General features: G+C 33.6%; 1 protein-coding gene across 3 annotated transcripts in view; it reads right to left on the reverse strand.

The window, feature by feature from the left end:
- Positions 1 to 22,713, reverse strand: part of MORC3 (MORC family CW-type zinc finger 3) — a 60,361-nt gene that overhangs the window by 18,936 nt on the left and 18,712 nt on the right. For 2 of the 3 annotated variants that reach the window (XM_072614912.1, XM_072614914.1), the window contains 7 exons: positions 16,147 to 16,361; positions 14,192 to 14,339; positions 13,364 to 13,511; positions 10,934 to 11,065; positions 10,224 to 10,343; positions 6,414 to 6,511; positions 1,499 to 1,603 (listed from right to left, as the gene is read on the reverse strand). In XM_072614912.1, the coding sequence (XP_072471013.1) occupies positions 1,499 to 1,603; positions 6,414 to 6,511; positions 10,224 to 10,343; positions 10,934 to 11,065; positions 13,364 to 13,511; positions 14,192 to 14,339; positions 16,147 to 16,361 (966 nt within the window). Of the gene's footprint in view, positions 1 to 1,498; positions 1,604 to 6,413; positions 6,512 to 10,223; positions 10,344 to 10,933; positions 11,066 to 13,363; positions 13,512 to 14,191; positions 14,340 to 16,146; positions 16,362 to 20,960; positions 21,354 to 22,713 lie in introns of all 3 variants that reach the window. The other variant, XM_072614913.1, reaches the window with a different exon arrangement.

The following is a 22,713-nucleotide window of genomic DNA, read 5'->3' on the forward strand; positions in this document are numbered from 1 at the left end:
GTCAAGTGGGCCTTAGGAAGCATTGCTAACAAGGAGGTTGATGGAGAGTTTAAAATCCTCAAAGATAATGCTGTAAAGGTGTTGCACTCAATATGCCAGAAAATTTGGGAAACTCAACAGTGGCCAGTGGATTAGGAAAGATCAGTTTATGTCCAAATCCCAAGGGAAGGGTAATGCCAAAGAATGTTCAAATTATCAAACAACTACACTCATTTCACACACCAACAAGGTTATGCTTAAAATTCTGCAAATGAGGTTTCAGCAATATGTGAATTAAGAATTACCAGAACAGCAGGCGGGTATTCTAAGAGGCAGAGGAACTAAAGACCAAACTGCCAACATTCAACTGGAGTGTGGAGAAAAGCAAGGAATTCTAGAAAAACTTGTATTTCTGCTTCATTGATTACACTAAAATCTTTGATTGTGTGGATCACAACAAAATGTGGCAAGTCCTCAAAGATTTGGGATTTTACTTGTCTCCTGAGGTACCTGTATGCAGGTCAAGAAGCAACAATTAAACTAATCAGTTGTGGTTTAAGATTGGGAAAGGAGTATGAAAAGTTATATTTTCACTTATTAATTTAACATATATACAGAATACATCGTGTGAAATGCCATGCCAATAAAAAGCTGGAATAAAGGTTGGCATCAACAATCTCAGATATGTAGATGATACCATTCTAATGGCAGAAAATGAAGAATTAAGAAGCCTCTTGATGAGGGTGAAAGAGAAGAGTGTACAAACTGGCTTGAAATTTAACATTAAAAAAACTAAATTCTTGGCAACTGGTTCCATCCCTTCCTGGCAAACAGAGGGAGAAGAAATGGAAGCAATTCCAGCAACTGCAGCCATTAAAAGACATTTGCTCCTTTGGAAGGAAAGCTATGGTAAATCTGGACAGCTGAAAAAGAGAGACATTACCTTGCCCACAAAAGTAGATATAGACAAAGCTATGGTTTATCCAGAAGTAATGTGTGATGTGTGATGACTATAAGAATTGGACTACAAGGAAAGCTGAACACTTGTAGAATCAACACTTTGAAACTGTGGTTTTGGAGAAGACTATTTAAGAGTCCCTTGTCCAGGAGAGAGATCAAATTAGTCAAAACTTAAAAAAACTAATTCAGATTACTCACTGAAAGGAAAATAGTGAAGGTAAAGCTTGAGAAGATAGGTAGATAATGAGTTAGCTATGAGATAGTTAGAAGATAATGAGAAGATGCAACTCATTAGAAAAGACCTGATGCTAGAAAAAACTGAAAACCAAAGAAGGGGAAAGAGGAAGAGGAGATGGAGTTGTCATGGAAGCAATGAACACGAGCTTGGACAGACTTGGGGAGATAGAGAAGGATATGCTGGCGTCACAGAGTCTAACATGACTGAATGAATAAAAAGCAATATCAAGTTGTTTATTTCTAAATAATAGGTATCATGAACAATTCCAATTCATACATCATTGTATAGTATATTTTGGTGTTTTCACCTGCATATACTTACTGAATATCTTCAACAGGCAAATTCAGAGGATATTCTGCATTTTTCTTCACTTTCATTTCATTCCAATAATCATTAAGCTTTTCTCCCAGTGCTGCAATGGTAAGCCTAACAAAATAAAACATTAACATAAAACTCAGATTACACTAAGAAAAAGCATTAGTTCAAGAATGTATCATTAGCAGATACCACAAAATTTTGAAAATCCCACATATTAATATTGTTGCTACAATCTATCAGAACTTTTTTTTAAAAAGAAAACATTTCTGAATTGTTGTTCCTTTGAACTACTGATTGACCTAGTTATTTGGGAAGGACCGTGAAGAAGTTATAAAAATACTTATCAGTTGCCTAGAAGTACAAATCAATCAGGTATTGAAAGAAGTAGATACCAACAAACAGGTCCAATATTATTTCAGCAATGGAAGTAAAGTTCCCTTCACTCTAGTCTTTCCTCTATAGCTTTTAAAATTTCAAATTATAGTAGAAAAAGAACATTTGGTTTAGAGATATTACTTGCTAGCATCTGACTGAACATCAGCAAGAAAACACTGAAAACTTAGAAAAAATTCTGAGTAACATCTCATTTCTGCCTCCCCCCACCCCTGAAAAAATAATTGCACTTATTCTCTTCAACTTTATAACAAACTGAGCTTTTCCCATGATCTAGAATATCTGAGAATTATATTCTCTTAATAGCCAGTTTTCAGAGGAAGAAATTAAAGATATCGGTAGTCATATGAAAAAATGCTCTAAATCACTATTGATTAGAGAGATGCAGATCAAAACAACTCGGAGGTACCACATCACACCTATCAGATTGACTAACATGACAGAACAGGAAGATGATAAAAGCTGGTGAAGATGTGGGAGAGTTGGAACACTGTTGGTGGAGCTGTGAGCTGATCCAACCGTTCTGGAGAGCAATTTGGAACTGTGCCCAAAGGGCTACAAAAATGTGCATACCATTTGACCCAGCAATATCACTTCTAGGACTGTATCCCAAAGAGATCATAAAAATGGGAAAGGGTCCCACGTACAAAAATATTTATAGCAGCACTCTTTGTAGTGGCCAAAAACTGGAAGTCAAGGGGATGCCCATCAACTGGGGAATGGCTGAATAAGTTATGGTATATGAATGTAATGGAATACTGTTGTGCTATAAGAAATGATGAACAGGAAGACTTCAGAGAGGCCTGGAAAGACCTATATGAACTGATGCTGAGTGAAAGGAGCAGAACCAGGAGAACTTTGTACACAGCAACGACCACAGTGTGTGAGGACTTTTTCTGGTAGACTTAGAACTTCATTGCAGTGCAAGGACTTAAAAAATTCCCAATGGTCTTTTAAGGCAAAAAGCCTTCCACATCCAGAGAATAAACTATGGAATTCAAACACAGAATGTAGCAGATCATTTTCTTTTGTATGACGTTTTGGTTTGTTTTATGATTTCTCCCACTCATTTTAATTCTTCTATGCAAGATGACTATGGTGAAAATGTATTTAATAGGAATGTATGTGTAGAACCTATATAAAATGTATGCCATCTCAGGGAGGCATGAGGGAGGTAGGGAAAAAAAATCTTCAGTTATATGATAGTGATTGTAGAACACCGAAAATAAATAAAATTAAATTTAAAAAAGAGAGAATTATATTCTCAATCATATTATATTCCCTATTATATTATATTCCCTCAGGGGAATACTGCAAGAAATCAGAAATGGGTATAGGCCCACTAATGCAGTAAAGAGATGTACAATTTGGTATTCTAAATTTCAGATAATGAGTAAGAGATAAGGGGCAGTCTTATAATTTTACTGGTAGAAGAAATTCCCTTTACCAGAGGTAGGCACCATTTCCATAACTTAACAGTCTTAAAAAGCTATCTAAAGCCCTGAGAGTCAAAATAACTTGGCCAGGGTCGCACCACCATTATATGTCAGAGGCAAGCCTTGAAACAAGAGGATTTTCCTGACTCCTAGCCCTGTTTTCTATCCAGCACACTACAATGTCTCTCAAATATCAGATAAAACTTCTAATGAACATAACAAAAGCTACTTGAAAACAATTACATATTGATAGCTGAGAAGTTAATATTAGACAATGTATCTTACATTTTATATTTGTACTTAAATCTGCCTGTTTTAATAAAAATTTCTAGATTAAAATTCAGATGACATTTTGAGATTAAGACAAATTTCCAAGTTAGGCTATTCAAAGGTATGTTCAAATAAATGTATTATTATGTATTACTAAAAGCATGTTTGTATTTTTAAAAGTTAATCATATTTTAATTCTAATGGAATAAATTCAAAGACCTGCCTATGAAATTAAAGCACCTTGAATTTCAACTGATGTTCAAAGAAACATACAATATAGTTAAAAAAGCAAAGTCCACATATTAAAATTCAGTGTTTTTAACTGAGGCAAGCATATAAAATATTAGGAAAGTCCCTTAAGTTAAGAATGTCTAATTTACCAATAGTCCACCTGCAGTAATGTCAAATTCTAAAAATTCAAAGAGACTTAAAATCCTATCTAAATAAGAATAAGATTTGGATTTGTAGAACACTAAGTAATATCCAAGAAAGCAACCAGCAAAATAAATCCATGGTGCAAGTAAGGAGGAAAATTTGGCACTGTAAGTATTTGAAGCTTTGTTAGATGGAAGGGCTAGGTGAAGATGCTTATAGTCAAGAAATAGGAGGAAAAATAGAAAGGACCTTAGTCCTATACCTCCCTAGAGACCAGAAGAGAAACTATAATTTGTAAATTTAATGAAGTGTAGAAGTAGAGTAAAAGAGTGAGAAGATATAGTACCCAAAGTGCAAGAGGTCTCTAGACTGCAAACAGTGAACATGGAATGAACTTCTTATTATTCCACTTGTGGTAGGATTAGGTGTTTTAATCTTAAATCAAGTTCATTTAGCAAATACAATTAATTTCTGAAAGACTTCTTTTGTATATAGTTTGTACACCTTAAACTACCTCACACTGATAACAAAAGTAAAGTGGATAGAGCTCTTAACTTGAGAGTCAGGGAAGACCTGAGTTTAAATCTACTAGAAATTTAACCTGGGCAAAACACAACCTCCACTGGATTCTGTTTCTTCATCTTTTAAATGGAGATCCTTTCCTTGTTCAAAATTCCTACAATGGTCACCTCAAATGTTCCTGGGGTAGAGCCCTGTGAGAGTTGATATAGGGGAACTATGCCAATTTGGACATCTCTCCAAGCTAAAAATAGCTTGGAAATAGAATGTTAAGTAAGACTGTTTCTAGGAGACTTATGCTGAAAGAGTACTATATTAACATTTTTTTATTTCACATAACTAAGTTATACACATATGCTGGACTGTGATAATCTAGATTGGACAAAAGTACTATTTCCAGAGAAATCAGAGTGAGAGAAAGATCAAGACTAATTAGTTGTTTGATTCTGCATCACCACCACCACCACAATAATGGTTTTGTAAAGCAAAAACAGAACCAAAATCAGGTAGCTGACATAAAAGGGTGCTAAATCTTATTTCATCACACAGGAGGATCCTCTGAGGGACTCTAGGACTCCTCTCTTTTTCAGCCTATTTCTACAATGTTCCACAGAAACTATCCATCAAAAGAAAAATGGAAGAATTTTTATGCTATTGAGATGAAGAGGAAGACAGCTATATGTTTACCCAGAGTAGGTAATTAATATTTGTTGAATTGAACATTAAACTTGTGAGAAATAATTATCTGGCTCCCTACTCTATTCCAATCAGTATTAATCAGTTTGATAGTCTACATAAATCATATAGGGATTGATAGGTTCTTACAGTGGGTCTCAAACTTAAATGTAACGTTCACTACTTCTTGCCCAACTTATGAGACTCTCTTGCACAACCACGAGAATGCTGATAAAGATATCTCCACCCTGCTTTACTCAAATTCCATGTCCAAACCCAGCATAGGTGGGATGCCTTGAAAAGTCCCCCAATTTATTTCTCTACCTCCATACCATTCTCTCTTGTCCAGCATGAGCAGGTAACCATCTCATGACCAATTAATAAGTGGAGATGCCTCATGCTTCACCCAACCTATGATCCCCTCTTCCCCCCCAAGAGCAAGATTATCTTTGGCCCTCAAGAGCAAGGTCTTACCAACCAATGAGATTCTGTGTTTTGCCATGCCTCTTTTGCATATTTGCATATCAAACCCTATAAAAACAAGGTTCCAGAAGAAGGAGGCATCTCAAATCATGGGAAGTTCACGGGGTTCACTTCACTGGAGGGAACTATGGACTGTTTTAATAAAGTGCCATTGGCTCAGAGTTTCTTTTCTTGTAGGCTGGACAATTTTAATCCCTACAAACTTACTATTTTACCCCTTTAGAAATGGTCAGTCTACGTGGACAGAAAAATTCATGAGAAAAAAGACATACAGGTCCCAAATGAGGAAAGTAAATGGTAACACTATAACTGATAAGCACGCTGCTATTTCCTGCATATATTTAATTCCCCTCCAGATTATTTCCTCCATCATATTCTGACAGGTTGAGTTTCTAAAGGGATATCTCCCCTGCCCCATTCAAGGTACTCTGTGGCTCCCAGAGCCCTAAAATTACAGTTCAAGAGCCCCCAATAGTATATTTAACTTGTCTCTCATCAAAGAACAAAATTAGCTCAGAACAGCAGCATATACTGATAAATCATGGTAATAAGAGCAGTAACAACAAAATATCTCCCCAGAAGATTATTGGGAGAAGTGGGAGGAATTATTAGGACTTACCGTAGACTTCATGGAGAATATCCCATGACCTAGTAAGAATTCCAATTTCAGATAGAAAAAAACTGTGCTAAAAATATAGCTATAAAGAAACTTTTTCAAAGATATAGCTTAGATGCTCATAAAGGGAACGTAGTGAGTTGTGATATACCTGTATTCATTTGTGTAGTCAAAATCTTGTTTATTGTGAGTTGGTTTTAGGAAGTTACACTCTATAATTCCAACTACACCAACACCCATGTTGTTTGCCTAAAAAAGAAAATAAGGCAAAATATAAAATAAAGCTTTGGGGAGGAAATGATTTTACCTACAAAATGCCAAGGGATAAGAGGGAGGAAGAGGAACTTTTTAAAACCAGTGTGGCAGAGTAAAAACAACACTGGCCTCAAAGTCAGAAGACCTATATTCAAGTCCATGCTCTGCTTTCAATTAAATCTCTTATTTGGGCAAGTCATTAACCTTTCTGGTTCTCAGTTTTCACTTGTAAAATAAAGGAGGTTAAATTAAGGGTACAATTTTAAAATTCCAAGTTAAAACTTAATGTTATATTTCACTTACTAAAATCACTAGCAGCAAACAATGTCCCAACATGGCCCACTAAAATGATAAGGTATAGCAGAAAATGGTACTGTGGCAGACAGCATACTAGGACTTCAAATCACAGGACCTAAGTTCAAAGCCTAACTCTATGAGTTACTCTACCTTGGCCAGGTCAATAAGCCACTAAGGGCCTTCGTTTCTTCACATTTAAAATGAGGAGATTAGACTAGATGAAGGATTCTCAACATTGTTTGTGCCACAGATCTGTTTGCCAATTTGTTAAAGCCAATACAGTCCCTCTCAGAATGTTTTTAAATGCATAAAATGTGTAGGATTACAATAGAAACCAATTATATTGATAGTTATCAAAATATTTTCTAAAAGCAAGTTTATAGATACCAAGTTAAGAACCCCTGGACAATATGATCTCTAAAGTCCCTTTCTAGTCCTGAATCTATGACCTTGTAAGCCTAAAACCCTTTTTCTGGGTCCATATAGTATAAAATCATATATATATTGTATATATATAAAGCCCACATATTTCTAGGAACAAACAACCTTTCAAACTGTTTTCTATTATGTTTTACATGACTGCACGTATATAAATGTACATCAAATTGCTTGTCATCTTAGGGAGAAAATGTGAATTCAAAATTCATTTTTAAAATGAATGTTAAAAATTGTCTTTACAAGTAATTGGAAAAAAATACTATATGAGGGGGAAAAAGTTTTCTAAAGTGGAATGGATTCTTTGACCTCCAGTACTGAACTATGGAAGCACACTAAGATCCTCCATCCCCATTCCCGATTGAGACTACACATTACAAAATGATATTAGGACAATAATTTAATTCAAAGTCCTCAGTTATACCTAGGTAAGAAACTTTATCAGTCTTTTCTTAATTCTTGATTCCAAAACAATTCTCTGCATTAAAGTTCAGGGATGAACTCTGATCTCTCTAATAACAGAATTAGGGCAGTGATTTGTTAAAGGGAAAAAGGCCTTTCACTGATGGAATATACTCTTCCCCTGACCTCCAACTGCCTCAGCCTTGACAAGATTAAGGCAATGAGAAGGAAAAAGTCTTTGACTTCTTCAGTTAATGGAAGTATGACCAGCGGGAGAGGTGAATCCTTATAGAAAGTAACCAAAGAGGGAGACCTCCAGGCATCTTAACCTGAATAATGAGAGGAGTACATGAACAGATTTCATAGATCCATAATTTTCTTTATTATTTTGAAAATATTTCAACACAACTGTCTTCTTTTATAATTCTATGCATTTTATTTTAAGCATTTAAAAACATTATTCTAGAAGAATGTCCATAAGCTTTACCAGATTACCAAGGAGATCCAGGAAACACAAAAAGTTAATAAGCCCTACTCTGGAGTGTGCCAAAAGGTAAGTGACTACTGGACTGTTGGATGAAGCAAATTTTCCAACTATGACTTCAACTCTGAACCCTTTGCTGTTTCCTGACTATTGAATTTTTGTCTACTGTCTAGGAATGCTGTAAATGATTATTCCAACATAACTTGAGGGAAAGGAGGTTTTCAGGTGCATAGAATAACTTTGATTAGCTGGACCTCTTTTCAGGCTAAGTTGAAAGTTTTAAATTAATCTAAAATAATTTAAAATTGTTTGTCAGGTTTGTACCTAAAATGAAGAGTATGGCATCCTCCCCTCCACCCCCACCCCCAAGAATATACTTCACTCAGGAGCCTTGGAAATTCAGCGAAGAGAAGTAGGCATGATTCTTGTTCTTCACTTTCCCTTCTAGATCTCCCTCTCCAGTTCACTCCATTCAGATATATCACTCTATCTATCTAGACCTAGTCCCTTGTTATCTCCAGGCTCCTAGGTTATTCATTCTCATACTCTCATATACCAGGTTTTCTATCTTAGTTTCTACAATCTGCACCTTTATTCTACTCTAGTCATTCATAAGGGTGCTCATCTTCTATCATCCATAGTCGTGGTAGTAGTCGTATAGCTGTTGTTGAGTTGTTTCAGTCATGGCTGACTTTTTGTGACCCCATTTTGGCATTTTCTTAGCTAATAGACAAAAATTCAATAGTCAGGAAACAGCAAAGGGTTCAGAGTTGAAGTCATAGTTGGAGTGGTTTGCAGTTTCCAAGTGAGGAAACCGAAGCAAGACAAATAGGTTAAGTGATGTGCCGTTGGTCACTGAGCTTTTAAGTGTCTAAGGTTGGATTTGAACTCCAGAAGATGAGTTTTCTTCATTTCAAGCAGAGCACTCTACCCACATACCACTTAACTGCCCATCCTAAGACATTACTTTCATTGTCTGTAACTCTGATATTCCCTTAAGGGAACCATAACCCGCTGTCTTTCCAGCTATCCCTACAATTCATTTATGCTCTACCCTTACTATAACATCCATTTACTCTGCCTTCTTCCAGATTTCCAAGGATATAACCCATCTCTGGCCTTACTATTGTCCCATCAAAATCTTGACCAATTAGTTAAACAGCTTTATACTGTATCTGACCCTTGAATTCCCTGCCCCATTGTACTATTCCTACTCATTTGTTTCCAAACCCAAACCTTGGTAATTCCCACAATCCACCTTCTCCACAGCTGCTTGAGTCACATATTCATACTGTTACCTAATCTCAACTTGATCTTCACTGCTACAAACTGATCCTCTTAACTCTTCTCTAATCAAGTTTCACACTCCATCAAGGCAACTGTCCCAAAACTTTTTTATACTTAAGCAATTTAGTATTCCACCTCTGATGGCCTCACCCCAAACATCATTGAAAAAACAGATCTTAAGTATAAAAGAGGTCTCAAACTCCTCCCCATGCCAATTCTACATCTCAACATCATCCTCATTATGTTCTCTTTTGCTACTTCAAAAAGGTGAGGTAGCCTTTCTTGTCACTGCTAACCCCTTTTCTTTTGCCTTTGCTCCTTTTCCTGCAATTCCCCTGAGAGTTTAGCCCTTCAATCATCTTTTCTCTCCATACTACTCAGCCTCTCCTTATTCAACAGCTCCTTGCCTGTCACCTAAAAATATACCTAATCTTCATCTCCTCATCCTTATAAACCATTCATTTGATCTAATCAGTAGGGTCTCTCCTCAACCTGTCCCCAGTCTTTTACAGGATGTCTCAAAAGTCTTAGTTTAAATTGTAATAGCTTAAATTGTACTACTTTTTCTTTTACTCTGAAGGCATCTGACCGAAATTTATTAACTTGCAGGAAAAAAACAATATCATTTCCATTCCTTTATATTAATATTATTTTGACTGAATCTATGAGAGCTTAAACTGTGAGAATATACCAGGACAAGAATTGTTTTACTTCTACCTTTCTATCTTTAGCACTTGGCACATAGTGCTTTAAAAAATGATTATTCATTAAATGCAGTAATAATTTTCACATATGACCCACCTTTAACTGACAACCAACTCTTTCATAAGCTTTGATTAGTCGATTTTTGTGATACATCATTATCCCATAATGATCTTTGTTTCTGCAGTTAAATCCAAAGGTAATTCTTACCGTTTTAGCCTTTAAAAGTTAAGGAAAATTCTGACTAGTAACAAATGCCTTAAAAATTCCTATACATAGATTCTCCAAACTTGTTCCCTTGCAAAACAAACCAATAAAATGAAAAGCAAAAACCTTTCCATATGAATAGTTTCTTTATTATGTCATGACTGAATTGACCATATAACTATACTGCAAAATGGTCAATTTCAAATTAACTATGAATGGGTCATCAATAGGAATCTAAGGTCTAGTCTCCATACCCGATCCCTATCCTCCCCCCATTACTCAGGATTACTTTTGGATAAGGTTGCTAAAATAGGGTAAAAATTGGGTAATATTAAGATAAGGTCTATTTCCAAAGCTATTCTTACATACAAAGACAGCTTGCTCGAATCAGAATTAAAACCCAATGACATCACTGCCTTTCCACGAATGTGAGAATTATAATTTTTCAAGCTGTCATTTTCCATAAAATTGTCTCAGAACCATGGCCTAGTTGATTCTTTTTGGAAAAAAAAAATCATCATTTGGTTACTTGAAATGTTGTGCAAGATATAATCTTAAGCTTATCTCTATACAATATAATATAAAGAATAATCAAAGGATACAGCTAAAAATTTGGGTCTGTAAACATCGCGTTCGATATAAGCAAGACTTTTGGAGACCAACTGTGTCTTCACTTTCTGTCCTCGTAAAATGATCTGCATTCTTGGTTTTAAATATAGTATACTGCAATAAGCCTGAAAAATAACAGTGATTTTCATTTTTAGACAAATAATAAACTCATATTTACATATCATTATTGATGGATTTAAAAACAAACACATCCTTTAGGATTAGATCATCTTTAATAAAGAAACTTATCAAATATATTAAATTTATAACTCTCATTTGATCTGTTTTTAGTGAGAAATAATCTTAATGCTCTAACTTAAAAATGAATGAGATTACTGTAATAATAAGCTTTTAAAGAAAAAAATTTCAACTTCAAAAGGACAAAATTTGGAAGCAACAGTTTTTTAAAAAGCATTTTTCTTTAAATCATTTTATGGTGTTCACCATTCATTTTATGTCTTTAAAACTTAAAATATACTGAAGAGTTTATTTTCAAATTCCTGATTAGTATTGTGAAATGTTAAATGTTTCAAGTCTAAGCAAGTTTTACTGACAGACTAGACATGAATGTGTTCAAATTACTGATATTGATTGACCTGTCAAATAATATATACAAAATGAAGCATATTCAAATCAACAGTAATTCTTAGCACAGAAAATTATATGAAAATCCCGTAGATGATGATTCACAAATTGACAGTTAAAATTGTGACTGGTCAACTGAACTTGTGTTTCCATAGAAAGTATCTAATATTTATTATATCAGTGATAATCATTTAATATCATTTTTGGACCTTAATAAGGGCCAGAGCATGAACTAATCAAAAGAAAAGCCTGGACCTAATAGCTTCTTGGTTCTCTGAACAGAGAATACCTCTTCAAATGTCAACAAGGCCAGATGGGGCTGATTCTTCCTCTGTTTAAGAATGAGACCCTTAACCTGAGACACTATCTTCACTATCTTGAATTTTCTTATCTTAATATTTTATGGACATGTACTATGTTATGGCATATTAACAGTACATAATGCCATAATACGACACGTAAAATGTAACGTATCTACCGAACTGGCAGTAATCGTAGGCAAAATGACGCTCTTACCAGTCAGGAGAGTAGGGCTTCAGAGAAGAGGAGTCAGAGATTACATATCCAGGAATTTTTATGTTATTTAACTTTTTTAGCATTAAATAGCATGCTTCAAAGATAAATTTATTTTTATATGCTTTGGGGGGGAGAGGAGGAGACAGTAATTACCTAAACAAAGAGCTATTGTGCAGACAAAAGAACTGAAAAAAGATTCAAAACGAAATGATTCAATTGTTGATAAAAATTAAAGAGCTCGGTAGATACCACACTTCAGATCTGAATGTACAGTATTTACAGCTACTGAAATAAACAAAATTCTTATTAACTATATCAAAAGTATATTCTAATAATGAAATGTAGAAAACCACAAATTGCCTCAACCTATTTTATGGGCATAATTCAAAAGATGAAGATGTATTAATTAATAAGGATTTAAAGTAGAATCAATACAAGCATCATTCCTCAAGATCTATACCAATATAGTATATTAATTGCAAAAAAAACTAAATTAATCTTGGAAATTAAGGTAGAAGGAAACAAATACAAAAACAAAATCTCCTATAAATTGGATTTCTCAAAAATACTATTTTTGATGCCAGTTACTAGAAAACTTTTATGAAACAAAGAATTCTTTAGTGGTTCTTAAATAGTAAGAGGAAAGAAGAAACATTCAATGCAAAGCTAAATATTTAATATTTTTTATTTTCAGATTCCTGATGTTAATAACGAAGCTAGCCCAGAGGAGTTCAGAAATGGTATTTTAGGAGGGGTTTTTGTTTAATTATCCTACCTATTTTTAATATTACAACCATGGTACACTAAAAAACACCACCTACCTTTGGGATCCTCTGAATCGGCTTTCTTAGTGGGATATCATGGAATTACCCTGGACAATTTCTAAGTAAAGTTTTAAAAATTAATAAGTAAATTTTAAACTGTCAAGTATTTATGGAGGTTGAGTTTGTAAAGTATTTTACCCCACATAATGAAATTAAAACCTAGCTTATGTTATCTCACAATAACACAGTTCCAAATATATTAGTCACATTCTTCATATGACCACAGTATACCTCAAGAGTTGGCTCAAAAAACTCCTTTCAACTAAAGAAACACACCAGTGCTCATCAAGTATAATTAAGAAATTCAATTCATGTCTAATAATCCCTCTTATTTTTAAAAAGCAGTTTCTGAATCCCTAAAAATGACTAGAACATCACTATATATGAAGTTCATCACTCTTTCATAATTTACACTGACAGTTAAACTTTTACTGGTTCTCTCCATCCCCCCCCCCCCCCAGCTCCACCATTTCCAAAATAAATGAGTTAAATACATACCCTCAGGGAATAGTCACTTTCAGGGACAATTTGGTCCATTCTTTCTTGTTTTTTGTACCCTTTTTTCCCTGTTTCATCTAAATCTTCAGGAATTCTAATGTCATATTTATCTTTATCAAATTCAAATTCTGTTACTCCATTGTTGTCTCTGCATTTTTTTTTAAAAGAGAGAGACTGTTAAACAAGTTCCATTTTTCATGGTGAACCAAATGCAAACATAGATAGCTTAAAAAGTAATCAAAGTAGTCAGAAATAACAAAATTTTTAGACTTTTAAAATTTATCATTTTCTGGAAACACTTTTTTCAATATGTATCATATATATATATCTACATAGGGTTTGGTTTGCTAATGTTAACTGAATTCTCAAAGTTTCAAAACTGTATCTGACTAAAACCTTCATATTTCAAAACAGTGAATACATATTTTAACATCTTAATTTGTCATCAATCACTTATCTCCAAAACTGTGTCTATGCAATGGTGGTGCCAAAACAGATCACCCCAACACCCACTCTAAACTTCAAGTTTATTTATTTTCTGTATTCCTTTTTGAAATATGGGGACTAGTGCTTGGGAAGGAAAGCGGTTAGCAGCACGGAATGTGACTAGGAAACAATTTGCACAAAAAAACATAATTTTTAGTAACTAGTCATTAATATCCTTCACCAATTTTAGTAAAAAACAAAATTATAATGCAGTCATATAATTCTGAGCACCTTACAGTGTGTATACATTTTTATATTTCAACTTTATACAATTAAGGATAAATTCAATAAAAATACTATATTTTGTTCAGTGTTCCAATTAACAGCTGATTTATGTATTACCTCCTAAGATTCCAAATGATGATTCTCGTTCCTTTTTTACCCATAATAGCATCAAGTTCAGCCAATAATTTCTGTTCCGTAGAAAATAAAGAATGTTCCAGAATTGCTTTAAGACTGGCTTTTGACTCAGCTAAATTAAACAGCTGTCGTATGTCCCGAGTTAAAGATTTAATATCATCAATGTGTTTTAACAAAATGAGATCAATCTATTGCTTAGAAAACAAACACTATTTCCACATTAAAAAAAAAAGTAGTTCAAACAGAAACTGAATAGATACACAGGTATTCTACAATTAGCCTAGAATTTTCTATAATAAGCCTGTTTCCTTTCAGTAATTTCTACAATTGCTAAGAATTTATGTATGGCTTACCAAAAAGACACAGTTACGTTGTGGCATTTTTTCCAAACCAATACTACATAGACCCTTTCCTTTCCTTTTAGATGAATAGACTTTACAAGTGCTATTCTTTTATTTCTTTGAAACATGAGTATCTAATTATTATAGTATTACTGGATGGTAAACTGCCAAAGAGAACACGATGGCTTCTCCAAATACTGGTCTTTTGAATTTTTTAATGGCACCATACTGAACTATGCAGATGATTTCAGCTAGAGTTTATATTTTTTAAAAATCAGATTAGTCTGTAAATGTGTATCATACATATATATAAAAATTTAAAGTGTTAGTGGGTGAAATCATAAATTAATTAGAGGAGTATAGAAAAATTGGTAAAAGGATATGACCAGGCAGTTTTCAGAAGAAATCAAAGCTATATACAATCATGAAAAATGCTCTAAAACATCATTGCTTACAGAAATGCAAACTGAAACAACTCTGGTACCACTTATACCTACCAGATTGGCTAACATGACAGAAAAGGAAAAAGGACAAATGATAGAGGGGATAAGAGAAAACTAAGACACGAATGTGCTGGTGGTTGAGTTGTGAACTAGTCCAACCATTTTGAAGAACAATTTTGGACCGTGAAACTATGCCTACCTTTTACCCTGCAATACCACTATTTAAAATGGTCCAAATCCCAAAGAAATCCAAAAAAAGGGAAAAGGACTTTTATTTACAAAAATATACAGATACCAGCTATTTGTGAAGTCAAAGGACTAGAAATTGAGGGGATGGTCATCAATTAGGGAATGGCTGAACAAGCTGTGATATATAATTGTGATGGAATACTACTGTTATGACAAATGAAGAACAGGATGATTTCAGAAAAACCTTGAAAGACATCTATGAACTGATACCAAGTGAAGTGAGCAGAACCAGGAGAACACTGTACACAGTAATAGCACAACTGTGAAGACCATCACTGTAAAAGACTTAGTTATTACTCTGATCAGGACAATATCCAAGAAAGTTCCAAAGGACATGTGATGAAAAATGTTATCCATCTCCAGAGAGAGAAGTGACGAACTCTGAATGCAAACTGAAGAACAGGTTTTTTTACTTTATTTTTCTTATTTGCTTTTGTGTGTCTGTGTGTTTTCTTGCACAATACGGCTAATATGGAAATGTTTTAAATGACTCCACATGTATAATCAATTTCATACTGTTTGCCTTCTCAAGGGATGGGGGTGGAGAGGGAAGGAGAAAATGTGGAATGTAAGAATTTTTAAAATGAAAGTTAAAAACATTTTTTTAATGCAATTGGCAAATATTTACTGAAATAAATAAAATACATTTAAATGTGTTACCAACAATTATATGAAAGGTAATTCATGTGGTATTTAGGATCTCTGTTTAGTAACTTTTTTTGGAACTTAAATTTTTATAGTAAAAGGATACAGTCCAAATAAAATCTTGTCAAAAAGACTACATTAATTCATCAAAGAAAGCAATTTATGCATGGGCACATTGGATTTATACTAGGGATGCATCAACACTAAGAAAAACAATCAACAATAATTAATCATTAAGAACAAATACTCAAAAGGATATGGTCCTTGTTGAATGTTACTATTGGGACAACAACATGTTCTGCTTTTGTAGATTCCAGGTAGGTCTGTGACAATAAGCCCACGCTCATACTTTCACCATTTTTGGTAAAAATAATTGCATCTTTACCTAGGCGCATTGAGCCCGACTTGAATCCATTTCCATATAATCCAATTGGGACACGACCATTCATTGAAACTTTATCACTAAAGCCAAAACTGGAATCAAAGATTAAAAATATAAGTCACTGTACATAATATTCAACAAAATTCAGTACATTTCATACAAATAAAAATTAATAGCATGGGAAAAAAGGTTCAAAACCGAACTGAAGAAAGTAACTCCTTGAATATCGGAATTAGGGGGCCAAGGAGTGACTAAACAGTCATAATAATCTCAAAAGAATAAAAATTTTATCAGAGGAAATAAAAGCAAAACCAGACCTAATTAGAGAGATAAACAGAGAAACATTTTGGTAAAAGGTAGCACAGACAATGAATTGATGTCAATATTAAAACATACACACTATACATATATATATATATATATATATATATATATATATATATATATATATATATATATATATATATATATATATATATATATATATACACACACATATATATGCTCCAAATAGCATAGCATCTAAATTTTGTAAAAGTTAAATGAATTAAAGGAAAAAATAGTAAAATTACAATAATGGGGAACTACGTTTACTCCCCTCACATGTAGATAAATCTAACAGAAAAATAAGCAAGAAAGAAGTTAAGGATCTGAAGAGTTTTAGAAAAGTTAGTATGCTACAGAATGGAAATAGAAAGCAGTATGCCTATTTGACAGCTATGCATGGTATCTTCAGAAAATTGGGTACTAGGATATAAAGACCTCCCAGATAAATGCAGGAAAGCAGAAAGATTAGAGTAATCTTTTACCAACTATAATTCAGTGAGACTATATTCAAAAGGATCTTTGATGTGAAGGTTAAAAATTATTTGAAAACTACGTTAATCTAAAAGAATAGGTGAGTTGAAGAACAAATCAGAAAAATAATAATTTCATTTAAGATAATGACAACAGTGAGACAACAAACCAAAATTTGTAGGATGCAGTCAAAGCAGTACTTAGGAGAAAATCTATATCTCTAAATACTTTAATCAATTAAAGACAAAAATAAAAGATCAATGAATTGAGCATGTAACCAAAAATAAAAACTAGAAAACCAACAAATTTCAAATACTCAATTAAATGCCAAAATAGAAATACTGAAAGTCAAAGGAGAGATCACCAAAATTAAGGGTTGTTTTTTTTTTAACTGAACTAATAAATGAAACCAGGAGATGGCTTAAAAAATAATAATGACTGACAAAAGTCTTAAGTCTAATTTAGCTTTTAAAAAAGACCAACTATTGGTATCAAAAATGGAAAAGGAGAGTTAATTAATAAAGGAGAAACAAAAGCAATCATTAGTTATTTCTTCCAACTATATGCCAAGGAAGCTGACAATCTAAATAAAATAAATAAATAAATATTTTTTAATTATCCAGATTAACAGAGAGGGAAATAGAATACTTAATGCTTAATACTCCATCACAGAAAAAAGAAGTTGAACAATCAGTAAATGAATTCATACTAAGAAAAAACCCTAGGACCAGAAGGATTTACAAGAAAATTCTATATAACATTTAAAAAACAATTAATTCCAATACTTTGTAAATGGTTTGAAAAAATGTGTAAAGAAGAGATCCTACCAACTAGAGGCTCAAAAAAGAGAAAACTATAGTTCAATTTCCCTGATGAATACTTGTGCAAAAAGAAATTACATAAAATATTAGAGCAGGGAGACTGGCAATATATCATAAAGATCATACACTGTGCCAGGCTGCAGGACTGGTTCAATGTTAGGAAAATTATAAATGCAATGATCATATTAATAAAAAACATGGTTATTTCAATAAATGCAGAAAAAGCTTTTAACAAAATATAATATCCCTTCTCTTAAAAACACTAGAAAATGTAGGAATAAATGGTACTTTCCTTAAAATGATACCTAGTATATATTTAAAATCAAGAGCTAGCATTACCTATATTAGGGATATGCTAGAAACCTCCTGAATAAAATCAAGTAACAAAGAAACAAAAGAAATTATTAAAAGCTATTTCACCCAATTATATGCCAATAAAACTGACAGCCTAAATGAAATGGATAAATCTTTACAAAAATGTAAAATACCAAGATCAACAAAAAGAAATAGAGTAGTTTAATAGTCCAATCTCAGAAAAAGAAATTAAACAAGTCATAAATGAATACTCAAAGTGAGGGAAAGGGGAACCCAGGCCAAATAGGGTTTAAAAGTGAAAACCCAAAATCAAGGATTAATGTCTATTAATTCCAATATTACTTAAGCAGTCTGAAAAAACAGGAAAAAAATATCCACCTAAAATCAAGAGCCTTTATTCCTTCTTTGCTTCATGCTTAACTTACTGGAGAGGCCTCTTATTTATACCTATTACATGTAATAAAGGCTCATTACAATGTAATATGCCAATAACAGCATCTGGATGAGCTCACCATCTATAAGAAATACCTCTTCAACTTGAATTCTGTACTATTCTTCATCATGGTTGGTAAGTATCTTCGGTGAGCATAATACCTTTTGGTTTTGTGCCTCACTTGATGTTTTATAATCAGGGTGACCCCATGCAACAGTGAGGCATCAGAGTAGGACTTTGCAGAGAACTGTAGTTAATCAATTTATGAAACTTTTTATCCTAAAGTGTTACATACAATAAATACAGATTCAGAAAAGAACTGGTTCTATATCAGGAATGTGGGGCTAGCAACAACCTCTCCTTTCATCCTGCAGTTAGGAAATTGCTGATTGATTGAGCACACACCTGCTTCCTAGGAGAATAAGTAATGGTATACAGATAACATATTTCCTTTAATTGTGCAAGTACAGCTAGTAGTAGAGAGAGAAAAAAAATTTCATTTAACTAAAAGTGATCTACGGGACAGCTGAACTTTTTTTTAAACTTCACCCCGAGAGGAAAACTGGTCATTATAGGAAAGCTGAACTTTTAAACGTATAAATTTCTGAATTTAAAAGAAATATGACTGGGCAGTTTTTCAAAATGCTGTTGGTGATACAGAAACAATTACAAAAGACAATTAGAATCAATTTGATTTTCTCTCTAACCAACAGGAATATGGAATGATAGAATTTGTTGGAAGCAGCGGATATATTAAAGTATACACAAAAAAGGGGGGGAGACTGGAATTAAGACATTAAAAGAAGCTATTATGGAGCTCGGAAAGAGAGAGCATTTCATCGATTTCATCAAATTTCAAGGGGTTGACAATCAATGGGTGTATTGAGAAAATATATGTACTGATACCACATTGCTTCTTCCAAAAAATTTGGGAGGAAAAAAGTTTCAAGCAGAAATAGAAATATGAGGAGGAATCATTAATGAGGACATAGAGAGAGCAATCAGAAGGGTAGGAGAACTGTAGAGGTGAGGTAAACCACAGGAGTCATGGGAGATGAAAGGGGAACGAGTCATCCCATATAATTTACCATCACCAAATTTGAGAAAAGGGCAGTTTTTAATGGGTAAGTAATGAGATGATAAAACAGACTTCTCTTATACAGGTACATGTAAAGTAGATTGTAGTTGTAAGGGAGCTTCAGAGATTGATCCTTGACCCTATGACACATTTTTTCTATGACTTCAATGAAAGGTATGGATGACAAGTTTATAAAATTTACAATGAAACAAAGTTGGCAGGGATAGCTAACATGGTAGAAGATAAACTGTTCTTCCAGGACTAAAACTGGACCAAATCTAATCAGATGAAATTTAACAGATATAATTGTGAAACCCTGTACATAAGTTCCAAAAGTCAACTTCCTAAGTATAAGATGGGAGTGCGGTTTATCTGAAAAGATTCTAGGGATTTTTAAAACTCAGTAATACATAGGTTCCCAGGAGTAAATCTTCTGATCTTCCCCTTCACTTTAACCTCTGATCAGAAACTACAGGTTACACTTCAGTCTTAGCTGGTCACACTGCTTACTGAAAAGTTTGTGGTGGTAAACTAATGTGAATTTCTGTGACTGTCAGTTAATTTCATCAGACCACATTCAACATGGTCCCTTGCAACTGTGATTTGGTCAAAACTAAAGAGAGCATTTTAGGAGAAATCCAAAACTTAGGTAGGACAATTATTGCCTCACAGACCTTGATACAATACTAAGTTTGAGATGCCAACGGAAGACACAGGAGGAAATGTCCTACGTAGAGATGGAGAAAATAATTTAGAATTTTAAAAGATGTCAGGGATTGAAATTTGAAAATCACTAAAATAGACATGGTAGGTGAAATCATACAAATAAATGACAATATCAATGGAGCAGAGAAAATAAGATGTGGCCAAGGAAGCATACTTGGAAACAATCCACAATGAAAGGAAGACCATCCAATGAAAGAAGTTTTTTAAAATGTTTTCTTTTTTACTGAAAACAAACACAAAACATTTAAAGATAACGAACACAGAAGTACAAAAAACTGCATATTCTGTCACTAGTTTTTTGTAAGCATTATATAAATTTTAACAAATTAGTAACGAAACTTGTCTCCCTATACACTTTTTCCTCTTGTGCATTTCAAAATCTTTTATTAGTACTCTTTTTTTTTTCTGTCACTACTCACTAACTTACCTTACTTCTACCCCTGAGTAGAAACTTTCCTTGTAACAAATATGCACAATCAAGCAAAACAAATCTGTACATCAGCCCCAGCTCATAGCATACCTGATTCTGTACCTCTAGCCCATCACCTCTCTGTCAAGAGGCAGGAAGTAGGCTTCACCATTGCTCTTTTGAAGTCATGACTGACTTGCTTTGGTCAGAGTTCTGAGGTCTTACAAAGCTGTTTCCTCATACGTTATTACTGTTGTCATCATGTAAACAGTTTTCCTGGTTCTGCTCATTTCACAATGCATCAGTTCATAGGTCTTTCAATAGTTCCGAATTCAGCCTATTAATCATTACTTAAGTCAAGATAATATTATGTTACATTCATTCCCTAACTGATTTTTGTTTCCAGTTCTTTGCTATGAAGAGAAAGTCCTGCTAGACATTTCCATCTTTGATGTCCTTTGAGGATACAGAAAAATATTCTGAAAGAGTCTTTAGATGAATGCACTGTAAGAAACAATAAAGAATTCAACCAAACAAAGATTTATATGAATTTATGTGAGCAAGGAAAAAAGGAACCAGGAGAATAATATACACTATGATTATCTAAAGTAAATGAAAAATAAACTGAAAGGAAGTGCAACTCTGACTAAAAGTGATAATCAATCATGTTCTCAGAGAATAAATGATGAAACGCAGTTCCCTCCATTGAGTACAGAGATAAGGGACAAAGAATGTGCAATGTTTCATGTGAACAGAGCACAGAGGAAAGAGCGGTAGGCCTAGGGTCAAGACCTGAGTTCAAATCCAGCTTCAGACATTTAGCAGCTGTGTAACCCTGGGCAAGTCTTTTAACTTGTTTGCCTCAGTTTCCTCAAGTGTAAAATGCAGATAATAACAGCACCTACCTCCCAGGATTTTTCTGAGGATGAAACAAAATAATTGTAAAGTGCTTAATATAGTGCCTGGCTGAAAGATCATTATCATCCTCATCATCACCATCATCATCAATCATCATCATTTCCCCAGATTAAATATCTCCACTTCCTTTAATCAGTGAATGCCAGTAGATGTCTAAATTGTTGAAAGCCCTAAATTCATGCTTTCAGGTAAGTCATCCAAATCCAAAATGCCTCCTGTAATTCCTCATTCTATTCTGATATTTTTGCAACATAACCCTAAAACTTTACACTTTTACTGATTCTCACCCAAGTGTTTTTCTCCACCATGATTCTTCTCCCCTCAACTTTCTAGGTTTCTCCAAATGAGTATATTCCAAAGTTAACCATACTATCTTCTCACTGGTGAGATTTATATTGTAAAGAAATGTAACTTCCCACAAAATACCCCTTTTCATTTATAAACAGAGATAAATAATGAACTGGATAGATCTGGCAAATATTTAAAACTTCATGCACTTATGTATAGTATACACTTGGCTCACAAGTTCTCAGACAGCAAATGATCAAAGTAAAAAAATAACAGTTTTCATAATTTCATAATTCATGCACTATCATTCATATCATATCATTCACTATTCGTGAAATGTTCTACATTCCATCAGTTTACTAAAAGATGACTCAAAAACATAATCTTTACTATGGTAAAACTATACTATCAGAAGGCAAAAAAAAAAAAAAAAATCAAACAATAATCTTTAAGTGTCTGATCACTCCAAACACTGCAATCAGATCTGATCAAATAAAGTAGCCTCTCATAATATATTCTAAAATGTCTAAGAATACAGAAGTCAAACAGAAGTTACAGAAGCCAGGTCTGGTCATCCTACAAATTCTTTGCTTCCTCAGGGGATCTTTTCTTCAGATCTACCTGCTTTCTGTTTGCCAATCTCCCATCAAAATCTGCT

This window comes from Notamacropus eugenii, chromosome 5 (assembly GCF_028372415.1).
Source record: "Notamacropus eugenii isolate mMacEug1 chromosome 5, mMacEug1.pri_v2, whole genome shotgun sequence".
In the NCBI taxonomy this organism is placed as follows: Eukaryota; Metazoa; Chordata; class Mammalia; order Diprotodontia; family Macropodidae; genus Notamacropus; species Notamacropus eugenii.